The following is a 23,823-nucleotide window of genomic DNA, read 5'->3' on the forward strand; positions in this document are numbered from 1 at the left end:
AGATCTTCAGCTTTGATCCATGAACGCTCCTCAGGACCAAAGCCCTTCCAATGAACGAGGAAACGGAGGACTCCTCGCGAAATTTTTGCATCCAATACCTCAGTAATCTCGAAATCCTCCTCCTGATGAACTTGAACTGGCTGCGGTGCTGAGGAAGGAGTCGAGAAACGGTTGATGATGAGAGGTTTGAGCAAGGACACATGGAAGGCATTGGAGATCCGAAGATTCTTAGGAAGAAGAAGTTTAACACATACTGGATTGATAACTTGAATGATCCTATATGGACCAATAAAACGAGGGGCGAATTTCATAGATGGAACCTTCAAACGAATATTTTTGGTAGATAACCAGACACGATCTCCAATTTTTAGTGGTGGAATAGCCCGCCTCTTCTTATCTGCGAAAGACTTATATTTGTTAGATGTCTTCTTTAAACAGGTTTTGACCTGAGACCAGATATTTTTGAAGGTCTGACAAGCAGTCTCCACAGCAGGAACTTGGGTGGGCGGGAGGGCAGGAAATTCCGGAAAAGACGGATGGTGACCGTAGACCACAAAGAATGGAGTTTTTGATGATGACTCATGGTACATGTTGTTATGGGCGAATTCAGCCCAAGGGAGCAATTCTACCCAGTTGTCTTGGTTGGCTGAAGAGAACATCCTAATAAAAGTCTCAAGATCTTGATTGACTCGTTCCGTTTGTCCGTTATATTGCGGATGGTAAGACGATGAGAGTGCTAATCGTATGCCCAAGGTTTTACAAAGGGCCCGCCAGAATCTGGAAACGAATTGTACTCCTCTATCTGACACAATCTCAGACGGACATCCATGGATGCGGAAGATTTCTTTAATGAAATGTTCAGCCAGAGTAGACGAGGAAGGTAAACCGGACAGAGGGACGAAATGAGCCATCTTCGAAAATCTGTCTACCACTACCCAAATAGTATTGTGATTCTTACTTGGTGGCAAATCAGTAACGAAATCCATACTAATATGGGTCCAAGGCTTGGACGGAATGGGTAGTGGTCGCAGCAACCCTGCTGGAGTTCTGCGGGAGGATTTGAACTGAGAACATAAATCACAGGAAGCAATAAACTCTTTGACGTCTCTCCTCATTGAAGGCCACCAGTAACTACGAGAGAGAATCTCAAAGGTCTTATGTTCACCGGCGTGTCCAGAAAAACGAGAGGCATGAAACCACGAAAGGATTTTCCTCCTCAGAGTAGGAGGCACGAGGGTCTTCCCAAATGGTAGCATTTTGGTGGATGAAGCAGCCAGAGAAATACATTTGGGGTCTAGAATAGCATGGTTGGGAACCTCTTCTACATCAGAGGACGTCACAAAAGCTCGAGATAGAGCGTCAGCTTTCTTGTTCTTAGCAGCTGGTTTGAAGGTTATAATTAATTCAAAACGGGAAAAGAAAAGAGACCATCTTGCTTGACGAGGGTTCAAGCATTGAGCAGATTGCAAATATGACAAGTTCTTATGATCCGTGAAGATCGTCACCGGATGGCGAGCTCCTTCCAACAAGTATCTCCATTCCTCTAATGCAGCTTTGATGGCCAGCAACTCCTTGTCCCCGATAGTATAGTTTTTCTCTGCGGGCAGAAGACCCCGAGAGTAGAAGGCACAAGGATGTAATTTTTGTTGCTCCGAGCGTTGGGAGAGAATAGCTCCTAAGCCCACATTAGAGGCATCTACTTCTAGGAAGAAGGGGAGTGTCACATCAGGTTGTCGCAGAATGGGAGCAGACGAGAAGGACTCTTTGAGGATTTGAAAGGCTTGGAGAGCCTCAGATGACCATTGCTTAGTATTAGCCCCTTTCCGAGTTAAGGCCACAATGGGAGATGCAATGGATGAGAAGTCTTGAATGAAGCGTCTATAGTAATTGGCAAAACCTAAAAAACGCTGGATGGCACGAAGAGTAGTTGGCTGAGGCCAATGTAGTACAGCATTTACTTTGTCTGGATCCATCTTCAGGCCAACTCCGGAAACTATATACCCCAAGAATGGAATCTGGGGTAACTCGAATGAACATTTTTCCAATTTACAGAACAATGAGTTTTTCCGTAGTCTGGAGAGGACCTCTGCCACATGTTGGTGATGAGAAGGCAGGTCCTGTGAGAAGATCAATATGTCGTCCAGGTAGACAACGACACATACATATAATAAGTCCCGAAAGATCTCATTGATGAAACCCTGGAAAACCGCGGGGGCATTACACAGCCCGAAGGGCATTACTAAATATTCGTAATGCCCATCTCTGGTGTTAAACGCGGTCTTCCATTCGTCACCGGAACGGATTCTAATTAAATTGTAGGCACCACGAAGATCCAACTTAGTAAATATCCGAGCTCCCTTGATGCGATCAAATAGCTCAGTGATCAGCGGAATGGGATACCGATTCTTGATAGTAATGGCGTTGAGTCCACGAAAATCTATACAAGGGCGTAATGATCCATCCTTCTTTTTGACGAAGAAGAACCCAGCTCCAGCGGGAGAGGTGGAAGGTCGAATGAACCCACGCTGGAGATTCTCCTGTATGTACTCAGATGTGGCTTGAGTTTCAGGTAACGAGAGAGGATAGACCCGACCCCTGGGAGGAGTCTTGCCAGGTAGAAGGTCGATCGGACAATCCCAAGAACGATGAGGAGGAAGACGTTCAGACTGAGCTTTATCAAACACATCGGCAAATGAAGCATACTGAGGAGGGAGTCCCGGGGAGGAAGATGAGATGGAAGATTGCTGTACTTTAAGAGGAATAACTTGAGAGAGACAACGATGGTGACATTCAGGCCCCCAAGACGTAACTTGAGGGGTGCGCCAGTCAATCTGGGGAGAGTGACATTGAAGCCATGGAAGGCCTAAGACAATCGGACTTGTCGTAACAGGAAGAATTAAAAACGAAATTTCTTCATGGTGTAGTACACCAATCTGAAGGGTTACTGGAGACGTACTCTGGGTGATGAGACCATTGATGAGACGTGATCCATCTATAGCCGTCACAGTAATGGGTATTTTTAAAGTGATCACTGGTAGGGACCATTGATTCACTAGTGATTTAGAAATGAAATTTCCTGCTGCTCCGGAATCAATCAATGCCTGTGACTCAAAGGATTTGGTAGCAAAGGAAATCGTAACATCGAAAGCGCAGACTTTAGATTTCATAGACAATGGAGAGGACTCCAGGGACCCTAACTTCACCTCTCCAGAACTAGTTAGGGCCTGGCATTTCCCGATTTCTTAGGGCAAGAACTGAGCATATGTGTGGAATCAGCACAATAGATACAGAGTCTATTCTTTACTCTTCGTTTCCTCTCTTCTAAAGATAATTTGGAACGTCCTATCTCCATGGGAATCACAGAAGGTGAAACTGGACGAAATTGAGGGTTTAAACGAAGAGGTGCTTTAGCAGAAGTTGTTTTCTCAGATTCTCTTTCACGAAATCTCATGTCTACACGATGGCAAAGAGAGATCAAATCTTCTAGTGACGAAGGAAGCTCTTGGGTAGTCAGTGCATCTTTAATTTTATCGGAGAGCCCCTGCCAGAAGGCGGCAACTAATGCTTCAGTGTTCCACTGAAGTTCAGAGGCTAAGATCCTAAATTGAATGACATACTGTCCTACTGTATGGGAGCCTTGTCGCAAACGAAGAATGCTGGAAGCAGCGGAGGTCACACGACCTGGTTCATCGAACACACTTCGGAACGTGGAAATGAATTTGGCACTATCTTGTAGAATTGGATCGTTTCTTTCCCACAGAGGGGAGGCCCAAGCCAGGGCTTGTCCAGAAAACAATGAGATAAGATAGGCCACTCTGGAACGATGGGTAGAAAAATTTTGAGGTTGGAGTTCAAAATGGACTGAACATTGGTTAAGGAAACCTCTACAAGTTTTGGGGTCCCCGTCATATTTTGACGGAGTAGGCAGGTGAAGCGTAGGAGCTGTAGACACCTGGGATGGCACTGGGGAAACGGAGGAAAGCACAGGAGCTTCAATACTAGCTGTAACAGTCTGTCCAGATGTTCCTTGGGAGGTTAACGATTGGTAACATTGAAGTAACAGCTGTTGGCGAGCATCCTGTTGCTCCACACGGCTGACCAGATGCTGCAGCATCTCTTTAGCAGTAGGTTCCGTATCTGGGTCTGTCATGGCCTGATCTTACTGTCACGGGCACTAGGAGTCTTTACCCAGGGATCACCAGGTGATAGGCTTACCAGAGCAGTATAGGTGGTAATATGGTACTCTGGTAGCAGGGTGATCACGGAACAGGAAATAGCAGATGATGAGATGCTCAGGAAAGTCTATGACTAGCAGCACTGGCAATATGGAGGTAGTAATACACGAGGAACTGTATGGACAAAGGACATGTGAAGGTAGTCAGTGGTCTGCGGTAGCAAGTTGTACCACTGCTATAGTGAGGAGGAATGTCCAACAGAAACGAGGAGGTGATGAGAGTCAGCGGTCTGCGGATAGCAAGTTGTACCGCTGTCAGAGTGAAGGAATGGAATCCAAGTGGAGGTATCCGGGGAGTCAGTGGTCTGCGTTAGCAAGTTGTACCACTGCTATGTGAGAGGATACTGGAACAGGTGAAACTGAAAACAGGAGTCAGTGGTCTGCCACTAGCAAGTTGTACTACTGAATATATATGTGAGGAGGTGCACGGGGAGAGACTGCAACACAATATATACACGGGCACCTAGACTTTGATCCACAGTAATATGCACAATATAAATGTATAAATGACTGAACAACACTGCCAATATAGAAAGTCTCTTGAAGTAATCCGGCATAAGATAACACAGTCAATGATGGCAATAGACTCAGCGGATAGTACACTCCAGAGGAGAACCAACACAGTCCAGCAAGGTATGCAATACACAGCACAGTCAATGGGAAGTATGCATACCGTGGTTCAGGAGAAGGCAGTCAGACAGGAGTGCAGAGATACCTGAAGGGCAGGAGGCCAGCAGGATACAAGTCCCTGGATGGGTGAAGCAGGGGTCTAGCAGGTGCAGCGCACAGGTAGGTAGACCAGCAGGGAACACAGGAAGGCGTGGAGAGCGGATCAGCAGTAGATGGATGAGTAGCGCTGAGAAGTAACAGCAGCGGGTTTCTGCGGGAACACGGAGGTAACCAATAGCAACCAGCAGGTGCAGTAACGATGGGACACCGGAGCAGAGTTGAACTGGAACAGATGATCACGGAGAGTAGCGGGTAGCAATAGTGGCAGCAGACTCAAGGAAACACGGTAGAGTAGACAAGGACTGAAGACTGAAGCGCACAGAGGCAGCGGATAGGAATCAGCTAAACAGTCACGATGAAACACAGACGAGTTGCAGGTTGAAGACTGTAGTGCACGGAGGCAGCGGATAGGAATCAGCCAAACAGTCACGATGATGAAACACAGACGAGTAGCAGGTTGAAGCCTGTAGTGCACGGAGGCAGCGGATAGGAATCAGCTGGCAGTCACAATCATGAACAGGTGAGTGGATGTGGTTGAAGCCTGTAATGCACGGAGGCAGCGGATAGGCATCAGCTAACAGTCCCAATGATACCTGGTAGAGTTGAAGTGATTAGAAGACTGTAGTGCACGGAGGCAGCGGATAGGAATCAGCTCACAGTCACGATGATACAGTAGATGGTAGAAGTGGTATGGGAACCACAGTAGCAGAAGTGGTTTGGAAACCACAGAGGTAGAAGTGGTTTGGAAACCACAGAATCAGCAGGGCTGAATAAACAGGAAACACAGGAACACCTTCAGAGACTCATGGGGAATGAGACTCCAAGATCAGGCAATGTGGTGATGACCACAGGTGCTTAATATAGGGAGGTTGCCTGATCTGCCAATTAAGTTAAAGGAACATACACTGGAGGTATAGAAAGGGCTGCGCATGCGCAGTCCCTCAGGATGGAGGACGGCCACGGTTCCTAAATGTCCGGGAAGAAGCACTCACAGTCCGGTGAGTGACAAGCGATAGTACTTGGCTATGTCAATCAGCATGCCAGACTAGTAAATAGTATGTACCAAACAAGTTTTAGTTTTCGCAACACCCAAATGTCCTGCTAGGGGTATCTCATGGGCTACTTTCAGCAACTCTTTGCTATAGGTTTGAGGTACAACTAGCTGACTTTCAGCAATTACATCTGGATGTATACTCGTGACATTTTTCTCTCTGTTCAAAAGGCCATTTTCCCCAAAAATTCTATCTTCCTTACTTCCGAAACAGTCTTGACTGACCCTCCCCCTTACTGTTGATAAACTGGGATCAGTGTTTTGTTCTGATTTGAAAGTGTCACTTCTGAGCTCCATGTTGCTCAAAGCAGGAGGTAGCTCATTCAAATCACTGCTCTCTGCTGCTCTCTGGGTCACTACTGCTAATACATTTGATACATCCCCACACTTTGGGACACCTTCAGAATTGGGTACATGTAAATTGACCTGCTTACCTAAAACATTAGTAGACATGGTATCACATTTAGGCACAATCTCACACATTTTGCCCTGATCAAATTCATTACCTAGGCGATTTAACGAATCAGTCTCTCCAACAAGAGCATCAAACACTTTGACACATAATCTCTCCCTCTGCATCACAGGTAGCTGCAAATCTGCATGAGTATTCTCAGCAGCACATGATTTTTCATTACATATTTTTGCACTTGTTCTATGCGGGTCAGCAGAGTTCACCTGGGAAAGATTAAGGTTAGCTTGAATCAGTGCTTCAGAAATTACATCAATTTCATTTATATAAGCAGCGTGCATCCCTCCCAAATTAATCCCCAACAATACCGAGGCAGGCAGTTTATCTAGTATTCCAACATCTCATATTCCTCTGCCAGATCCCCAATCTACGTACAAACTGGCTAGGGGTACTGCAGAATGTAGCACCCCCACTCCTCACACATCAATAGTCTTTCCAGGGAATAATGTTCTCTGGGCTCACTAGAGCTGTATGTACAAGAGTCAGGTCTGCGCCAGAGTTTAACAACCCAAGTGCGACCTGGTGTCCTACTTTAACTGCTTGAAGATTGTTTCTGGGGTGTTCTTAGGGTCCTCCTGCACACAGGATGGCTGACACTGGCTCTCCTGTTGGGCCCCCCACATGAGAAGCAGTTGTTTTCTTCTTTTTGGGGCAATTGACACTGATGTGCCCCACTTCATCACATGTAAAACACCTACAGCCAGTTGCCAAAACAGGTTTCCCCCACCCTCCACTAAAAGGTGCAGCAACAGCTGGTTTGGTTGACTGGGAACTCAGGGGTTTTCCACCAGGTTGCCTCTCTTTACACATAGTTTGCCCTGGTGCTCCCCAACTCTTCTTTGTTACAGGAGCTCTGGTAACTGTGTAATTGTCGGCCAGGCTACCAGCCACTTGCGCTGTCTTAGGGTCATGATCCACAACCCATTCCCTCACCTCAGCTGGGCACAGTGTGAGGAACTGCTCCTGGAGAATCAGATCCTTTAGCTTATCATAGTCCAGTACCTGCAATCCCTCAATCCATTGATGTATCATGGATGATAATTGCGCTAACAGTCCGGCATAAGTTTCAGAGGGATGTGCCTTGAGTCTAGGCCGGTAAGCCTCAGGAGTTATGTTGAAACGAACTAACAAGACTTTCTTAATTGCGACATAATCGCCGTCCAGTTCCTGGGGAAGGTCTGCAAACGCTTCCAAAGCTTTCCCTCTCAGTCCAGGGGTTAACTAGCTGGTCCACTCACTGGGGTCCAGCTCAAACTGTAAGCAAGTCCTTTAAAATCCCCAAGATCGTTGTCTTTTTTTCAACACAGAGAATTGGTTGTACCTGGATTTTTTCGACCCGGACCACGGTCCGCCGACTGGCCATTGAGCCTGGCTAGCTATAACCAGTATTCACATTCGGCTTGACATTCAGGAGCCTCCTTCTCTGCAGCGGAGCGGCATTCAGCAGCCTCTTGGAGTTGTTGGATCAGATACTGCGATGTTGCATGGTCAGCATCCTTCTGCAGTTTGAAAGCAGTGTGAAGGTAACTGTCCAGAGTAAACGCCTCACTTCATTGAACAAAGGTATTTGTGATAATGTTCAGCGCTAACTGCTCTCCTGACGCAGAGGGATTTTATCCACTGCCTCCTCCAATACTTAGCTTCTGATCAGCGTCCACAAGCGCTTGAATCAGTTGCTCTTGGTTCCTGACAGGGACGACAGCAATTCCTCTTTCGACACACAAAGCCAAAAGCTCATGCTTTTTCATCTGCTTATAGTAAGTGGCCACCCTGGACCTCACACTTCCACCAAATAAAAACTAGAAAAGAAAAACAAGAAAAAGGAGGGGGACAGACAGAAACTATATGTGCAGTATGTACTTTAAAATTTTGTAAGCCTTGAGCGTAATCTCCGGTCAGTTAGGATGCTGACTCTCTCTAGAATCACACACCACTAATTCACTTAACTTCTTATGATAAAAAGAAAAATATTATCAATCCCACCGCTGAAACCAATTTGTCACGAACACCCCAGCCTGTCTCAGATACAGCATTCTGAACAGCTGGTCATGACTGGTGTTACCTTAGTTAATAAACAATGAATATACCTTTTCTGCCACCATTAAGGATTAATTATGGTGTCCTTAAATTCACCAGAACTACTAATTAATGTTTCACACTTAAATCACATACACATGTAGCATGAGCCTCCCTGGCTCTGTAAATTCACAAAGAATCACGGAGATTACACTAGATTAAATTTATTTAATCTGAAAAATGTTCCCATGGCTTATTTACAAAACTAATAACAAGACATAGGATAAGTTACACAAATAAGTTTCAGAAAATAAAATAGAAAATCAAATCAGAGTTACTACTTACTAGTTAAGACCTGGGGGTAAATGTATGAAAGTCCGTTTTTTTTCAACTCGCCGGAAATCGACGAGTTTCCAGCTAAAATTTAAATCGGCGCTGGCTTGTAAAGGCATACTTTAAATTTTTTCGGCGAGTTGAAACAAAAACGGACTTTCATACATTTACCCCCTGGTGTGTGAGGGAACACAATTGAGAAGCATAGGACATTTCAGTCTTGATAGACTCCCTCATGAAAATGAACACTATACTACTGATACAAGAGATTTTTAAACCATTTCTTGTTGGCTCTTCACCCCCCACCTTAAGAATTTTATTTTCACCTAAGTTAGATGGATGCCCAAAATAACACAGGGCTTTCAAAGTAAATTATGGATGTTCTGAGACCTGGCATTTCACAAAACCTCACCTCTGCTCATTCATCTGACTCCTCTGCATACACAAACTACTCAGATATCTTATCTGTCTCTGGGCCTGGCTACTTTCAAAAGACCATTGACACTTGCCTAGGTCAGCCTCAGGTCAGTTAACCAAATAGACTTTGAAAGGTTACATAAAATATTCACAGTGTTATACATAAATTCAACAGAAAATAGCCATCAGTCATTAGATAAACTACATTTTGTCACAGTGATTATAGTTTTAAACTTTACAACTGCATGACTTAAGTGATGTTTTTAAAAGAGTATTTATGGCCCTGTAAATCTTGCAACTATTCTGGTAAATATGGCCAAATCATTTTCTGCTCCAGTTTCTGGTTCTAACATTTACTTATTTTTGCATAATCTGTGTAAATTCATGCACTATTGTATGGACATTTATATGGGAGCATATATCTTTGTGAATGGCATTAATAGCTCTTATGTCCAAGGATATTTATATTTTAGCTGTAATAGATTAATAACATAAAAATATTATTGACAGCATTCAAAGAAAGGTTGATGGTGTCCTGATCCAAGTGATTACTGAATTTCACCCAATTTGGTGCCATTGATTTTTATTTTCTATTATATTAAAATGATGGTTATTATTTGTTTTACAGGTTTCTGTGTATTTGCTCCATATTTGTTTCCTGAGCTGGAAGTGTTAACTAATGAAACACGTTTCATTGAAGGCACGGCATTGAAATTTGAATGTAAAGTAGGCTATGAACGTAATCCTGATGCAAAGGACACTATTACTTGTGAAGGGATCAAGTGGTCTACCGATAAATCCTGCACACGTACGTACATCATTATCTTTATTTAACTTAATAAACTATTTTTTCAGACACAATTATTTATTGTTAGAAAATTTTCATCCTGAAAAAAAAATCATTGCAGAAGTAAAGTTGATATTCTAAAAGGCAATCCCTTTGTTAGTTGATAACTAATGTATGTTCCATTAGTATAAAATGCTTTAACCAAGTGTACTTTCTGAAGCATGAAGGGCTATTTCATTCAAGAAGTGAGGAGTGTTTAGCTTTAAATTAGTCTTTTCTTACATTCGCTCAACCAAAACAAGAAACCTGGCATTGTGTCACAAGCCGCTTCTGGCTCCCCCGGGCGTCCTGGCCGTCACCTTGACGACGGGATGTCATTTCCGCTTCCTGCCCGGCCGTTGTCCAGGCAGCGGCCGGACGCCTCCTGCGTCCCGGCAGTGCTGCAAGCCGGGCGCATGCGCGCAAATAGGCAGCCTGTGGGCTAATTAACTAAGGGGGCTTGGTCCTTTGATTGGTGCCTCCTATGGGCATTTGCAGAGCTAGGCTCTGATTGGTGGCTACCAGTATTTAAGGCAATGAGGTCTGCAGCCTCACTGCCGGTTATAGCTTTTCTGCCACAGTCCTGCTGACCTGCTTGTTCCTTGTACCTGCCTATGTTCCTGTTCCTGTTCGGTGGACACTCTATTGGATTTTCCTGTGTATGACCCCCTTGCCTGGATTTGGACCCTGCCTGATTGCTCGTGACCCTGACCTTTCTTGCCTGTATCCTGACCTTGCTACCGTGCCTGTGACCTCTGACCTTGGCTTGTCTATTGGATTCACTGTCTACTGCCGGCCCTTGACCCTTGCCTGGACTTCACTCCGCTATCCTGGGTTCTGCCCAACCGGTACGCACTTCACGACCCTCTGCTAGTCTGCGGCCAAGTCTGTCCCCACCACTAGGGGCTCCAGTGAACACCTAACTGGCAGAGCAGACTCTGGGGTGTGTTGTACCGGCTGGAGGGGTTCCTAACATTATAACCGGCCCCAACAGAAGAAAGGAGACGAAGTTGGGATGGATAAAAACGGAACCAAATTGTCTCCTTTCCAAGCCCTGGCGGGTCATGTTGAGACCTTGTATCAGATGGTTCGGGGATTGTCCCAACATTTATCCGCTCAAGAGGAGGACTCCCGGACTACTCCAGCCATTTCCGGTTCCACTGATGAACCCAAGTTAAATTTGCCGGACCGGTTCTCTGGAAATAGAGCCCTGTTCTGGAACTTTAAAGAAAGCTGCAAACTCTACTTTTGGCTGAAACCTCGGTCTTCTGGTTCAGAACAGCAGAGAATTTGAATTGTCATCTCCCTCTTGCAGGGTGACCCCCAGTCTTGGGCTTTCACCCTGCCGCAGTCGAGTCCTATCATGCAATCATTGGAAGCTTTCTTTAACGCATTGGGTCTCCTCTACGATGACCTAGATCGAGTTGCCTCCGCTGAGGCTCATCCACGGGCCTTAAAGCAAGGCCAGTGTTCGGCATAAGAATACTGCGCTGAATTATGCAGATGGTCGCCTGACAGTGAATAGAATGGTCCAGTGTTACGCAGCCAGTTTCACTTAGGGCTGTCAGAGGAGATTAAGGATTCACTTGTGCAGTATCCTTCCCCCACCTTGTTGGAGAGCCTTATGCAACTCGCTATTAAAATGGACAGGAGGATCAAGGAGAGGAGGACAGAGAAAGAGGCATCTTCTTTTTCGTCTGCATTTATTCCAGCTTCCATGGATGTTGAGAAGCCTACGCAGTCAGGGGCATTCCGCCTCCCTCCTGAGGAAAGAGACAAGAGACGGTCACAAGGCCTATGTCTTTATTGTGGTAATAAAGGCCACTTCTTCTTCTTGTCCATACAAATCTGAAAAAGGAGCATGTCTGGGAAAGGTCCACTTAGGTTTGCAGATTGTTTCCCAAAAGAATGCTGTCCTGATTCCCGCACAAGTCACTTTCGGTGCCAATTTGGTGGCCCTGTCAGCCTTCATTGATAGTGGAGCTGCAGACAACTTCCTCGACATCGGGTTTGCCCGTTCTGCTGGGATTCCTATGGTGAAGCATCATTCTGCAGTTACAGTTTGTGGCCTAGATGGGAGTCCTTTGCCTGGAGGCAAAATTGTTTGGGAGACTCCATCACTACAACTGAACATAGGAGCTCTCCATTCAGAGTCCATAACCCTACTCCTTATCGACTGTCCATCAGTCCCGCTGATTCTGGGTCATCCGTGGCTTTCCCGTCATAACCCTGTTGTGGATTGGTTGAAAGGAGAGATTATCCAGTGGAGCTCTTTCTGTTCACAGTCCTGTTTAACCATGCCTCTGCGATTCATCCAGTCTATTCCGGAGCAACTTCCCTCACAATATCATGAGTTCTGGGATGTGTTCTCCTCCTGAGACCAAATCCATGCAGGAATATATTGACGAGAATTTGGAGAAAGGCTTCATCAGGCCATCTAAATCTCCAGTGGGTGCTGGATGCTTTTTTGTATCAAAAAAAGACGGAGGTCTAAGACCCTGTATTGACTACAGAGGATTGAATTTCATTACAGTTAAGAACACTTATCCCCTTCCTCTCATCTCCGTATTATTCGATCAATTAAGAGGTGCTACAGTCTTCACCAAAATCGATCTTCGTGGTGCATATAACCTCATCCGTATCCGAGAAGGAGATGAATGGAAGACGGCATTCAATACGCATTCTGGCCACTACGAGTATCTGGTCATGTTGTTTGGTCTTAGTAACGCGCCTGCGGTGTTCCAAGATTTGATTAATGAAGTGCTACGGGAGTTCCTTGATCATTTCGTGGTCGTCTATTTAGACGATATCCTTATATATTCTAAATCATTATCTGTACATCGGGGTCATGTCAGACAAGTTCTACAGAAATTACGAGAACACCACCTCTACGCTAAATTAGAAAAATGAGAGTTTAAGGTGCAGAAGGTATCCTTCCTGGGTTATGTAATCTCTTCTAAGGGATTCTCCATGAATCCAACCAAGGTCCAAGCTATCCTGGATTGGGTACAACTGAATAATCTCAAGGCGTTACAGAGGTTCCTGGGCTTTGCCAATTATTATAGAAGATTCATTCGCGGCTTTGCTGATATTGTGGCTCCTATTGTCACCCTGACTCGCAAAGGAATGGATCCAACTAACTGGTCACACCAGGCAGTAACCACATTTGAGACCTTAAAGAAAGCGTTTGTATCTGCTCAGGTCCTTAGACACCCAGATCCTGAAGTACCGTTTGTTCTTGAAGTTGATGCCTCCGACGTCGGTGCTGGGGCCATCTTATCTCGAAAGGATCCCTATACTCACCGCCTACACCCATGTGCCTACTTTTCCCGTCAGTTCTCCTCAGCAAAAGCCAACTATTATGTGGGTAACCGGGAACTTTTGGCAATCAAATGGGCCTTTGAGGAGTGGAGACATTGGCTAGAAGGCGCTACACATCTGATCTCTGTTATAACTGATCACAAGAATTTACAATACATACAGTCGGCCAAACGCTTGAACCCCAGACAGGCCCGTTGGTCGCTATTCTTCATCCGTTTTAACTTTGTGATCACCTACCGTCCAGTTTCTAAAAATGTCTGAGCAGACGCTCTGTCCAGAAGCTTCTTGGCACACCATGTTCAAGTTACTAGTCCTGAGCCTATCGTTCCCTCTTCCATGATCCATGCTGGGCTAACCCAAGACCTGAGCTGCACACTGCAAAGGTTTCAAAAATTAGCTCCTGACAATTCTCCGGAGGGATGTTTATTCATTCCAGTTAATTTAAGGAAGGCGGCGCTTGCAGAAGCGCATGATAGTAAGACTGCTGGACATCCTGGAATACAGAAGACTTTGGAGATTCTCTCCCGTACTGTCTGGTGGCCATCTTTGTCTGCTGACGTCAAGAAATTTGTCCTCTCTTGTGAGGGTTGTGCCAGGAGTAAGGTCCCCAGGACTCGTCCTGTAGGCCAGGCTGCTTCCATTGCCCATTCCCGCAAAACCCTGGACACACTTGTCTATGGACTTTATAGTCGATCTGCTACTCTCTGCAGGACACAACACCATCTGGGTGGTAGTTGACCGCTTCAACAAGATGTCACACTTCATACAACTACCCAGGTTCCCTGGTACTCGAGATCTGGCCATTTTGTTCGTCCAGCATATATTCCATCTCCGATTTCCGATCGTGGCTCCCAATTCATAGCACAATTCTGGAAATCTTTTTGTACCTTTCTTGGGATCAAGATTAGCCTCTCGTCTGCATACCACCCTCAGTCAAATGGGCAAACTGAAAGGGTTAACCAGTCCTTAGAACAATTCTTACGATGCTACACTCCGGAATTGCATGATAACTGGTCCTCCTTGTAACACTGGGCAGATTTTGCTTATAATAATTCATGTCACTCATCTACCAAAACCTCTCCATTTTACTGCAATTTTGGTTTTCACCCCAGATCTAATTCCTTGTACTCGCTCAAGTCTGCTAGTATTCCGGAGATTCGCTCCACTGCCAGGGATCTCAAAGTCATCTGGAAAAAAGTGCAGTCATCATTGAGACAAGTCTCATTTTTTGCAAAAAAAATTTCGGACCGCCACCGTACCACCTGCTCCCTCAAAGTGGCCAGAAAGTGTGGCTGTCTACACACAATATTAGGCTCAGACAGCCTTGCAAAAAACTGGGGCCTAAATTCATCGGCCCTTTCCTCATTATCAAGAAGATTAATTTGGTAGCCTTCAGATTGAAAGTCCCTGATTCCTTGAGGATCCCTAACACATTCCATTGCTCTCTGCTTAAGCCTATGTTATACCCGAATCAGTTCCAGTCTTCGAGTTCTCCTGTACGGAACACGAACAAATACATCATTCATAAGATCCTCGATTTTAAGAGAGTGCAGGGGCAGGTGCACTTCCTAGTTCAATGGAGGAATCGTGGTTTAGAAGAGTGGTCGTGGATTCCACGAAGACGGCTTCATGCTGCCAAACATTTAAGAGAATTTTTCAAAAAAATCCCTAGGAAACCAGGGTGTCGGGGTTCCTTAACCCCTCCTCAAGGGGGGTACTGTCACGAGCCGCGGCGGTACTCACACCCGCCGCGTCTCGCTTCTGGCTCCCCCGGGCGTCCCGGCCATCATCTTGATGACTGGGACGTCATTTCCGCTTCCTGCCCAGGCATCGGCGAGGACACCTCCTATGTAGCGCTGCGTCCGGGCAGTGCTGCAAGCCGGGCGCATGCGCGCAAATAAGCAGCCTGTGGGCTAACTAACTAAGGGGGCTTGGTCCTTTGATTGGTGCCTCCTATGGGCATTTGCAGAGCTAAGCTCTGATTGGTGGCTACCAGTATTTAAGGCAGTGAGGTCTGCAGCCTCACTGCCGGTTATAGCTTTTCTGCCACAGTCCTGCTGACCTGTTTGTTCCTTATACCTGCCTATGTTCCTGTTCCTGTTCGGTGGACACTCTATTGGATTTCCCGTGTATGACCCCCTTGCCTGGATTTGGACCCTGCCTGTTTGCTCGTGACCCTGACCTTTCTTGCCTGTATCCTGACCTTGCTACCATGCCTGTGACCACTGACCTTGGCTTGTCTATTGTATTCAATGTCTGCTGCCAGCCCTTGACCCTTGCCTGGACTTCACTCCGCTATCCTGGGTTCTCCCCAACCGGTACGCACTTCACGACCCTCTGCTAGTCTGTAGCCAAGTCTGTCCCCACCACTAGGGGCTCCAGTGAACACCTGACTGGCAGAGCAGACTCCGGGTTGTGCTGTACCGTCTGGAGGGGTTCCTAACACATTGATGGCATTTCAGAATGATTTCCCTCGCGAAGCAGTGAGTCCCTGGGACTCCTTGTTAGCCACCAGTCAATCCAAACCATTTTCTCACGCTGTCTGTTTGTGATTGTCTCAGCCCAGCCTCTCTAAGTGGGGATTTCAACTCGATGCCACAAAGAGTCTCCGGAATTTTGTTTTCTAAAATCTCCGCTCATTTTCCTTTACATCCCATAGAAATATGAGGAGAAAATGAGCAAAGATTCTGTATCGTAATGGACGGCAATTTTCGCAGCCGGCCATTGTAGTGATGGCCGGCAATTTAATTCACCCCTAAGTCACAGTCATTTAGCAGTGGATACTCTTATTAAGCTATGGTGTCATTTTTTTATCTTGATTTGTCCTGGATTTTTTTCTACATTAGACTATGACGGATCAAGAAAGAAGAAAGGATTTTAATTCCCTTTACACTATGGCAGATAAAGAAAGAAGAAAGCAATTCATTTCCTATTGTACTAGTACTACATACAGATCAAGAATCAATATTTTATTTTTATACAGCGTGAATGGAGCTTTGGGGAATGATTTGTTAAATTTAACTTTAATTTAAAATTGTTTCTGCGTGTTTGTATTTTTTTCACTATATTTGTGTAATGGATTGTGGTTTTAGGGACCCCATTTTATTATACTGGGAACTATTGGAGTGGCTCTTTAACACCCTGTCCCTCACAGCCCAAGAAAGTCAGTAAGAGTGTCAGCACATTTCAGCTATGGCCTGGTAGTCTGTAGGAGGAATGCTGGGCAATTTTTTTGTGTGCCCCCTGCACATTCATAAGGCATCAGTCTGTGTTGGTTGTCAATATAATGTCTGTCACTGGGGCTGGTTGAGGATTTAGGGAGAGGGGGGGCATTTATTTATTTGTGATCTTTTCCCATTCTTTTCAATGGAGTTTCCAGCTTGTGTGTTACAAGCAGAAACCCCTTTTAAATGAATGAACCCTTAAAAAAAATGGAGCTCCGCAGCATATTTAATTGGTTTTCTCTAGAGATGTTCACTGACCCCCGTGTTCTGGTTTTGTTTTTGGTTTTAGATCTGGATTAACGTCGTGTTTTGGTTTTGGCAAAACCGCCCTTGCGTGTTTTGGTTTTAGATCCCTATTTTTTTTCTAAAATCCCTATTTTTTTTTGCTAAATCACATAATTATGCTTTTTTCCCCCCCTACATTATTATTCACCTCAATAACACTAATTTCAAGTCATTTGCAGTCAATTTTGACCACCTCACAGGTCACAATATTATTTTCCTAAACTTTCAAACAAAAACTGCAGGAGTTCTTGCCAGTGATAAGAAGAAGGCCATTGTCATGCTTGGGCATAAGACCAAAAAATCCACCTCTTATGTATGGAATTATTTTTACCCAAACCCTGACAACAGTTGTCTAGCCATTTATAGCATTGTAAAGCCACAGTAAGTAGAGGTAGGGAACTTAACCGTCTAGGAACCTCATCTATGTTACGCAATTTGAAGCCAGTTCATGGAAAACTTTTGTGAAAATCAGAAACGTATGCTAAAAAATAACAACAAGCAGTCCAGATTCAGCTACCTCCCTTCTCTCAGCTAGATCCCAGCACCTACAATCTACACCCCCAACACCTTCATCATCAATATCCTCACAAGTGATCGGAGTTAGTCCTGCATCCAAGTTTCTAAGGCGAGATGACTCCTCCCCATATTGAGGACTCCTCTGAAGAATCCTTGAGTGTTAGGCCCACTGCTGCTGCTGCTGCTGCTGCTAGGGGTAGATCTTCAACCCAGAAGCAGACCAAGAAGAAGACTACTAGTAGTTTACAACAATTGACTGTTAAACAATCCTTTGCAAGAGGAAGCAAGTATGAAAGCTGTCACCCAGTCGCAAGAGGGATCACAGACGCCATGGCGACTATGCTAGTATTAGATCTGCGTCCAATATCCACTATTGATGCAGCTGGTTTTAGACAGTTACTTGAGGTCTTCTGTCTCTGTTACCAAATTCCATCCCGATACCACTTTACTAGAAAAGCTTTTCTTCACCTCTACCAGAAGGTTCGTAAAAATGTAATTATTGGACTACAAAATGCCATTCTATCCACTGTACACTTAACCACAGATATGTGGACAAGCGGAACTGGGTAGATTAAACATTAAATGATTGTGACAGCCCACTGGGTTGGTGATTTGCCTTCACCAGCAGGGACAGCAGCAGCATGTACCCAAGGACGTTGCATTTTTCAGAGGCAGGCTACTCTGTGGGGCACATTCAATTGTTTACTTTTTCCGCCGCGGAAAAAGTAAACAGGTTATTACAGTAATTCTACTCAGAAAAATACAGTGCTATATTAGGATTTCAGCACTCAGTAAAATCAGCTCTTTTATAAGGGTGTATAGGAGACCCCAAACACTTTGTAGTGCAAATTCAGAAAAAATTACCACCCTCCTCTTTCTACTCTATCACTTTGCCTGCTCTATACTGTGACCTAACCCTTCTCTGTCCCTCTCTCAAATAGCGCTAGATTGCCGTGGAGGCGAGAATTTATTGATTCCAAAATTCACAAGATCCGAGAACCGACGACATCACAATGACGTTTTGTCTCGTTTTGGAATCCGAATAGGCGCAAGAGTACAGGGCCGACTCGGCTCGGTAATCGGAACCCCGAAGTTCGGGTGGGTTCGGTTTCAAGGAAACTGAGCCCGCCCATCTCTAATTATAAGTATCCTGCAAACGTATGATCAGTGCATTTTGCTTCAGAATCCAGAGCAGTCCCCATAAATGTACTGAAAATGCAATTACACATATGGTAATGTACTGCAGTTCAAGCTAGCGTACATTACCGTATGTGTAATAGTTCAGCTCTGCTTCTATGGTGAGAACATTTACAGCTCTCCGGTCATTGTGACAAAGGTGGTCACTTTGCGATAGTGACCATAGGAAAGATAGGAGAGGGATTTTCGTAGGAACCGCAGTTTTTCGGGACTGCTGTTCCTGTTGAAGATTTTTAATAAATACACACGATCTATCAATCCTTATCATTGCGAGGGTTCGTGTTTAAAATGCAGTCATTATTAAATAAGGGCCTTTGTTTCTAAAGTGATTGATCAGAGCGTCCACTGATTTGAACTTGAGCAATTGTCGTTTAGTCATGCATGTCATATGTTTTCCATCACATTTAAACTACATAGGCAGATGCCTATGTAGTTTAAATGCAACAATGTTTGCTGCTTTATAAGTTGCAGTGCCGTCAACAATAGCAGTAAAATTATACTGGAACCTGATGACAGCCAGAACCTCTGACCCCAACTAACACCTAGCGACTAATAAATAATCTGTCTCTGATGTGAATAATGCAGTTTGCATAATGACTGTTCATGTTCAAATTTATATGACTGGAAATCTTTCTGGAGACCCTGATTTGAGACTAGCACTTTTAATGAGTAACTTTACCTCCTTATGTAACTGGCCAATGAAAAAAGTTTGTTTGAGTAGGTAAACTTAACAATTCTGTGTACAGCAATGAACATACACTATATGGACAAAAGTATTCGGACGCTTAGCAATTACACCAACAGCGACTGTAACAACATTGTATTCAAATACATATACTTAAATATGGAGTTAGTCCCCCTTTTGCAGTGATAACAGTTTTCACTCTTCATGGAAGGCTTTCCACAAGATGTTGGAGTGTTGCTGTGGGAATTTGTGCCCATTCATTCTGTAGAGCATTTATGAGGTCAGGCACTGATGTTGGATAAGATGGCCTTGCTTGCAATCTCCTTTCTAGTTCATCCCAAAAGTGTTCGATGGGGTTGAGGTCAGGGCTCTGTGCAGGCCAGTCAAGTTATTCCACACCGAACTCATCAAACCATGTCTTTGTAGTGCTTGCTTTGTGCACTGGGGCACAGTTATGTTGGAATAGAAAAGGGCTTTCCCCAAACTGTTGCCACAAAGTTGGAAGTATAGCATTGTTCAAAATGACTTGGTATGCTGAAGCATTAAGATTGCCCTTCACTGGAGATAAGGGGCCTAGCCCAAACCCTGAAAAACAGCCCCATACCATTATCCCTCCTCCACCAAATTTCACAGTTGGCATAATGCAGTCAGGCAGGTAACGTTCTCCCAGCATTCGCCAAACCCAGACTCGCTCATCTGACTTCCAAACAGAGAAGCGTGATTTGTCTCTCCACAGAACATGTTTCCACTGCTCCACAGTCCAGTGTCAATGTGCTTTACACCACCCCATCTGACGCTTGCCATTGGTCTTGGTGATGTGAGGCTTGCATGCAGCTGCTCAGCCATGGAAACCCATTCCATTATGTTCCCACAGCACAGTTTTTGGGCTTACATTAATGCCAGTGGAAGTTCAGAACTCTTCAGCTATGGAATCAGCAGAGCGTTGGTGACTTTTACGCACCATACACCTTAGCAGTATTTGATCCCGCTCTGTGATTTTACGTAATCTTCCGCTTCGTGGCAGAGTCAATATTGTTCCTAAATGCTTCCAGCAAGGATGAAAATTTCTGAACCGTTTTATTGCAAAGGTGGCATCCTAACACCATACCACACTTGAAGTCACTGAACTCTTCAGAATAACACATTTTGAATCACAAATGTTTGCAAATGGAGACTGCATGGCTAGGTGCTTCATTTTATACACATCTGACAACGGGTTTAATTGAAACACCTCAATTCAATATTTAACAGGTATTGCCAAATACTTTTGTCCATATAGTGTACATGCACCACACCAAAGAAATACTAGCCTATGTACATCACTAAATCATTCTGATTAAGTGTTTTTATTGTGGGTTGAATTTTACATTTGTGTGACAAATGGGTCAGTGGGCAAGAATTTGACATTTCAATGTGAATGATTGGGGGAGTTTTTATTTTCTTAAAAGATTTTTTCTACTGTGCCTGAGGGTTGTTTTTTTACAGTGTTTTCTATGTGTGATTACAGGTCCCAATGGACCCTGGATGCCAGGACATGCTGGTGTTTGTAGCTCCACAAGCTCCAGTAAGCGCTGGCAGCCACGGGTATGCAGGCACTTGTAGTTCTACAAGTCCCAGCTATATTGAAAGCACAGTGCCATGCATCACTAATAAAAGTTAAGCCCGTCTGGCATCCCCTCTCAGCTGATACTGTAACATTGATTATATATGTATATATTTTTTTGTTGTTTTGTGCTGTTGTTTGTTACTTAACTTGTTTTTAAATGTCACAAGGTGGATTCTTTAGATACACCTTGGTTTCTAACATGTCCCCTAAGAGAGATATTGTAACCTGGGGGTTATCAGGCACCAAGTCAGAGAAACCATGAGAAGTTGGCCATATTGTGTCAGAAGTGCTTGTTAGCTGTAGGAACACTTTTGCCCAAAAAGACAATTATGGGTTAACTGAAGGTTGGATCAATTACTTGAGTTACCCTTTAACGCCTGATAAATGGGTGTCAATTGTTCTCCACCGGGCTCAGCTAGACGGGTGAGGTATGGGAGAACGGAGACGAGAATTCCGACCTACTTTTGAACGACTGCACAATAACAATGCCTATAATTCCTACAATAATAAAATGACTACTTAGCATATAAGAGACAAGACGTTTTTACGAACCTTGAAATGATCGTGTACTGTCAAATCCGAATAAGGGAAACGCCTACAGAGCAAAATGAGGTAATTTAGTAAGGACCTGCTGAAAATGCCGGTTTTAAAGCGGCAATACTCGGACCCCACGTTTGTATTGCACTATACATGGCGTGGGGTCCGGGTATTGCTGCTTTAAAACCGTCATTTTCAGCAGGTCCTTACTAAATTACCTAATTTTGCTCTGTAGGTTTTTCCCATATTCGGATTAGAAAGTAAACGATCATTTCAAGGTTCAGCAAAATTTCTTGTCTCTTATATGCAAAGTAGTCATTTTATTATTTTAGAGCTCATCGGCATCGTTATTGTGCAGTCAGGTCGGAATTTATGTAGTCGTTTAAATGACTACTATCGCAGCTAGACTTCATGGAGCCACTCTCCACATGGTGTCTGCTGCAACCCGAGAACAATGGGTGGCTCATCCTCTCATAAGCAGGTACCCAATCCAGCACAGAAATCTTATCTGAACCCAGCCTAACCAACACCACACAACTGTTGGAACCAAGTTGTGTTTAGAAGGGGAAAATCAGGTAATTTCTCGGTCTTCTACTTCAAGACAGACTGACTATGAGTTAAGGCTCCTGTTGGACTGGTCCAGGATTGTGCCTATGTGTAGATCTTCAAGTCTCTGCGGATCTTGTCTGGTCCCTGCCCAGCTGACAGAAGAGCGAACAATGTGGCTCCATGACTGAGATAGAATTTCATGGGACTGGGATAGTGCTCCAATGATTCCATTTACTATAGCCCCTTTAGGGTAGAGTTGTCTAGTGAGCTCCATGTGCAGTGAACCCTCTAGCTGTTTGTTAACTGCACTAACTCATGTGGGATTATATTTACATTTATTACCTGTATATGTTTATAATAAATGCATTTGTTATTGCCTTCTCTTCCATGTTGCATCTATTGATTAAATATTCATCTTGCATCTATTGATTAAATATTCAGCGCAGGGTTTGAGTTTATATTATTGTCGCAGTAAGATGTCACCTTTCCAACAAGTCAGGTTTGAAATTTCTGCCCTCCTAGAGCAAGTGCTATTATTGTGAAGTGGAAATGTTTAGGAGCAACAACCGCTCAGTGCTGAAGGGATAGATCACACAAGATTGCAGAATGGGGTTGCCGAGTGCTAAAGCACATAGCGTTTAAAAATCATCGGTCCTCTGCTGCAACACTCACTACCGAGTTCCAAACTGCCTCTAGAAGCAATCTCAGTACAAGAACTGTTCATGTGGAGTTTCTTGGATTGGGTTTTCATGGCTGAGCAGCAGCACACAAGCCTCAGATCACAAGAGATAAGCCTGTTGATAGCAACTCTAATTTCATCACAATTACGTGAACATGCCCTTACTGTACTTGCCCTTTCAACCTCTTTTAGCTTAAGGAGCTGTAAGTGAAGATGCTACTGAATTTGCAAGCTCATGCACTTCTTTGCTGCAAATGCGCAGTATGGAAATGCATGTCAAACTCTACATGAGGCTCACAGTTTACAATAGTGGTACAAGGAGAAAGGGAAAAAAGACCTCAACATTTTGGAGATCCTTCTCAAGAGATGCATTGTATTTGACCCTGTGCTCTATCTTCAAGATATTTCTTAACTTCAGTTCTTTGCCACTTTGTCTTATGCAGCTATATCATGTGGGAATCCAGGATCTATCCCTAATGGAAATATGAGAATTGGAAATTTCTTATTCGGTTCTACCATATACTATACATGTAATTCAGGGTGAGTATAACTAACTCTTTAGATAAAAACCATTATACTGAAAGTCTGTACGATTTAAAATAATTTACTTACTGATGGTTTATAAGTCATACTTGCCAACTTTTGAAAAATCATTTCAGGTAGATTCCCCAATATAAACCTACGTGGCGCGCCGTTGAAGTGGGGTGTCCTGCATTGCCAAAGCGGTGTCTAGCTCCTTTCATGGGCAAATCTGGAACCTATAGTACTGTGCGCAGCCTATCGCCAGAGGGGGTTTGTGTATGGGTTACACATCACCTGGGGCTAAGTGTAGCAGGGCTGAAGGGAAGATATTTTTTAATTTTACGGTAATTGTTATGGCAAAGCTGGCGATAACCAAGGAGCACAGCAATGAATTTACTGCGGCAATATTTGATAGATAGTAAGGATTTCCATTTAGAAACTTGGGGGCCTAATCGCTCGAGATAACTTGGGGGGGAATAAATAGAGCAAAGCAAAAAAAGCCCTATCACTGTGATAAACATTTTATTGCGTAGATAAATTGCTCCTAAATTCTTACATTTTAACAAATACATTTTGGATTTCAACTAAATTTATATGAACAATGTATTTTTTTTACTTGTAATAAAA

General features: G+C 44.2%; 1 protein-coding gene across 4 annotated transcripts in view; it reads left to right on the plus strand.

Annotated features, from left to right (window-relative positions):
- Positions 1–23,823, plus strand: part of LOC142138996 (zona pellucida sperm-binding protein 3 receptor-like) — a 145,809-nt gene that overhangs the window by 76,991 nt on the left and 44,995 nt on the right. For all 4 annotated transcript variants that reach the window (XM_075196206.1, XM_075196207.1, XM_075196205.1 and 1 more), the window contains 2 exons: positions 9,878–10,057; positions 23,118–23,214. In XM_075196206.1, coding sequence (XP_075052307.1) covers positions 9,878–10,057; positions 23,118–23,214 — 277 coding nt within the window. The remainder of the gene's footprint in view (positions 1–9,877; positions 10,058–23,117; positions 23,215–23,823) is intronic.

This window comes from Mixophyes fleayi, chromosome 2 (genome assembly GCF_038048845.1).
Source record: "Mixophyes fleayi isolate aMixFle1 chromosome 2, aMixFle1.hap1, whole genome shotgun sequence".
In the NCBI taxonomy this organism is placed as follows: Eukaryota; Metazoa; Chordata; class Amphibia; order Anura; family Limnodynastidae; genus Mixophyes; species Mixophyes fleayi.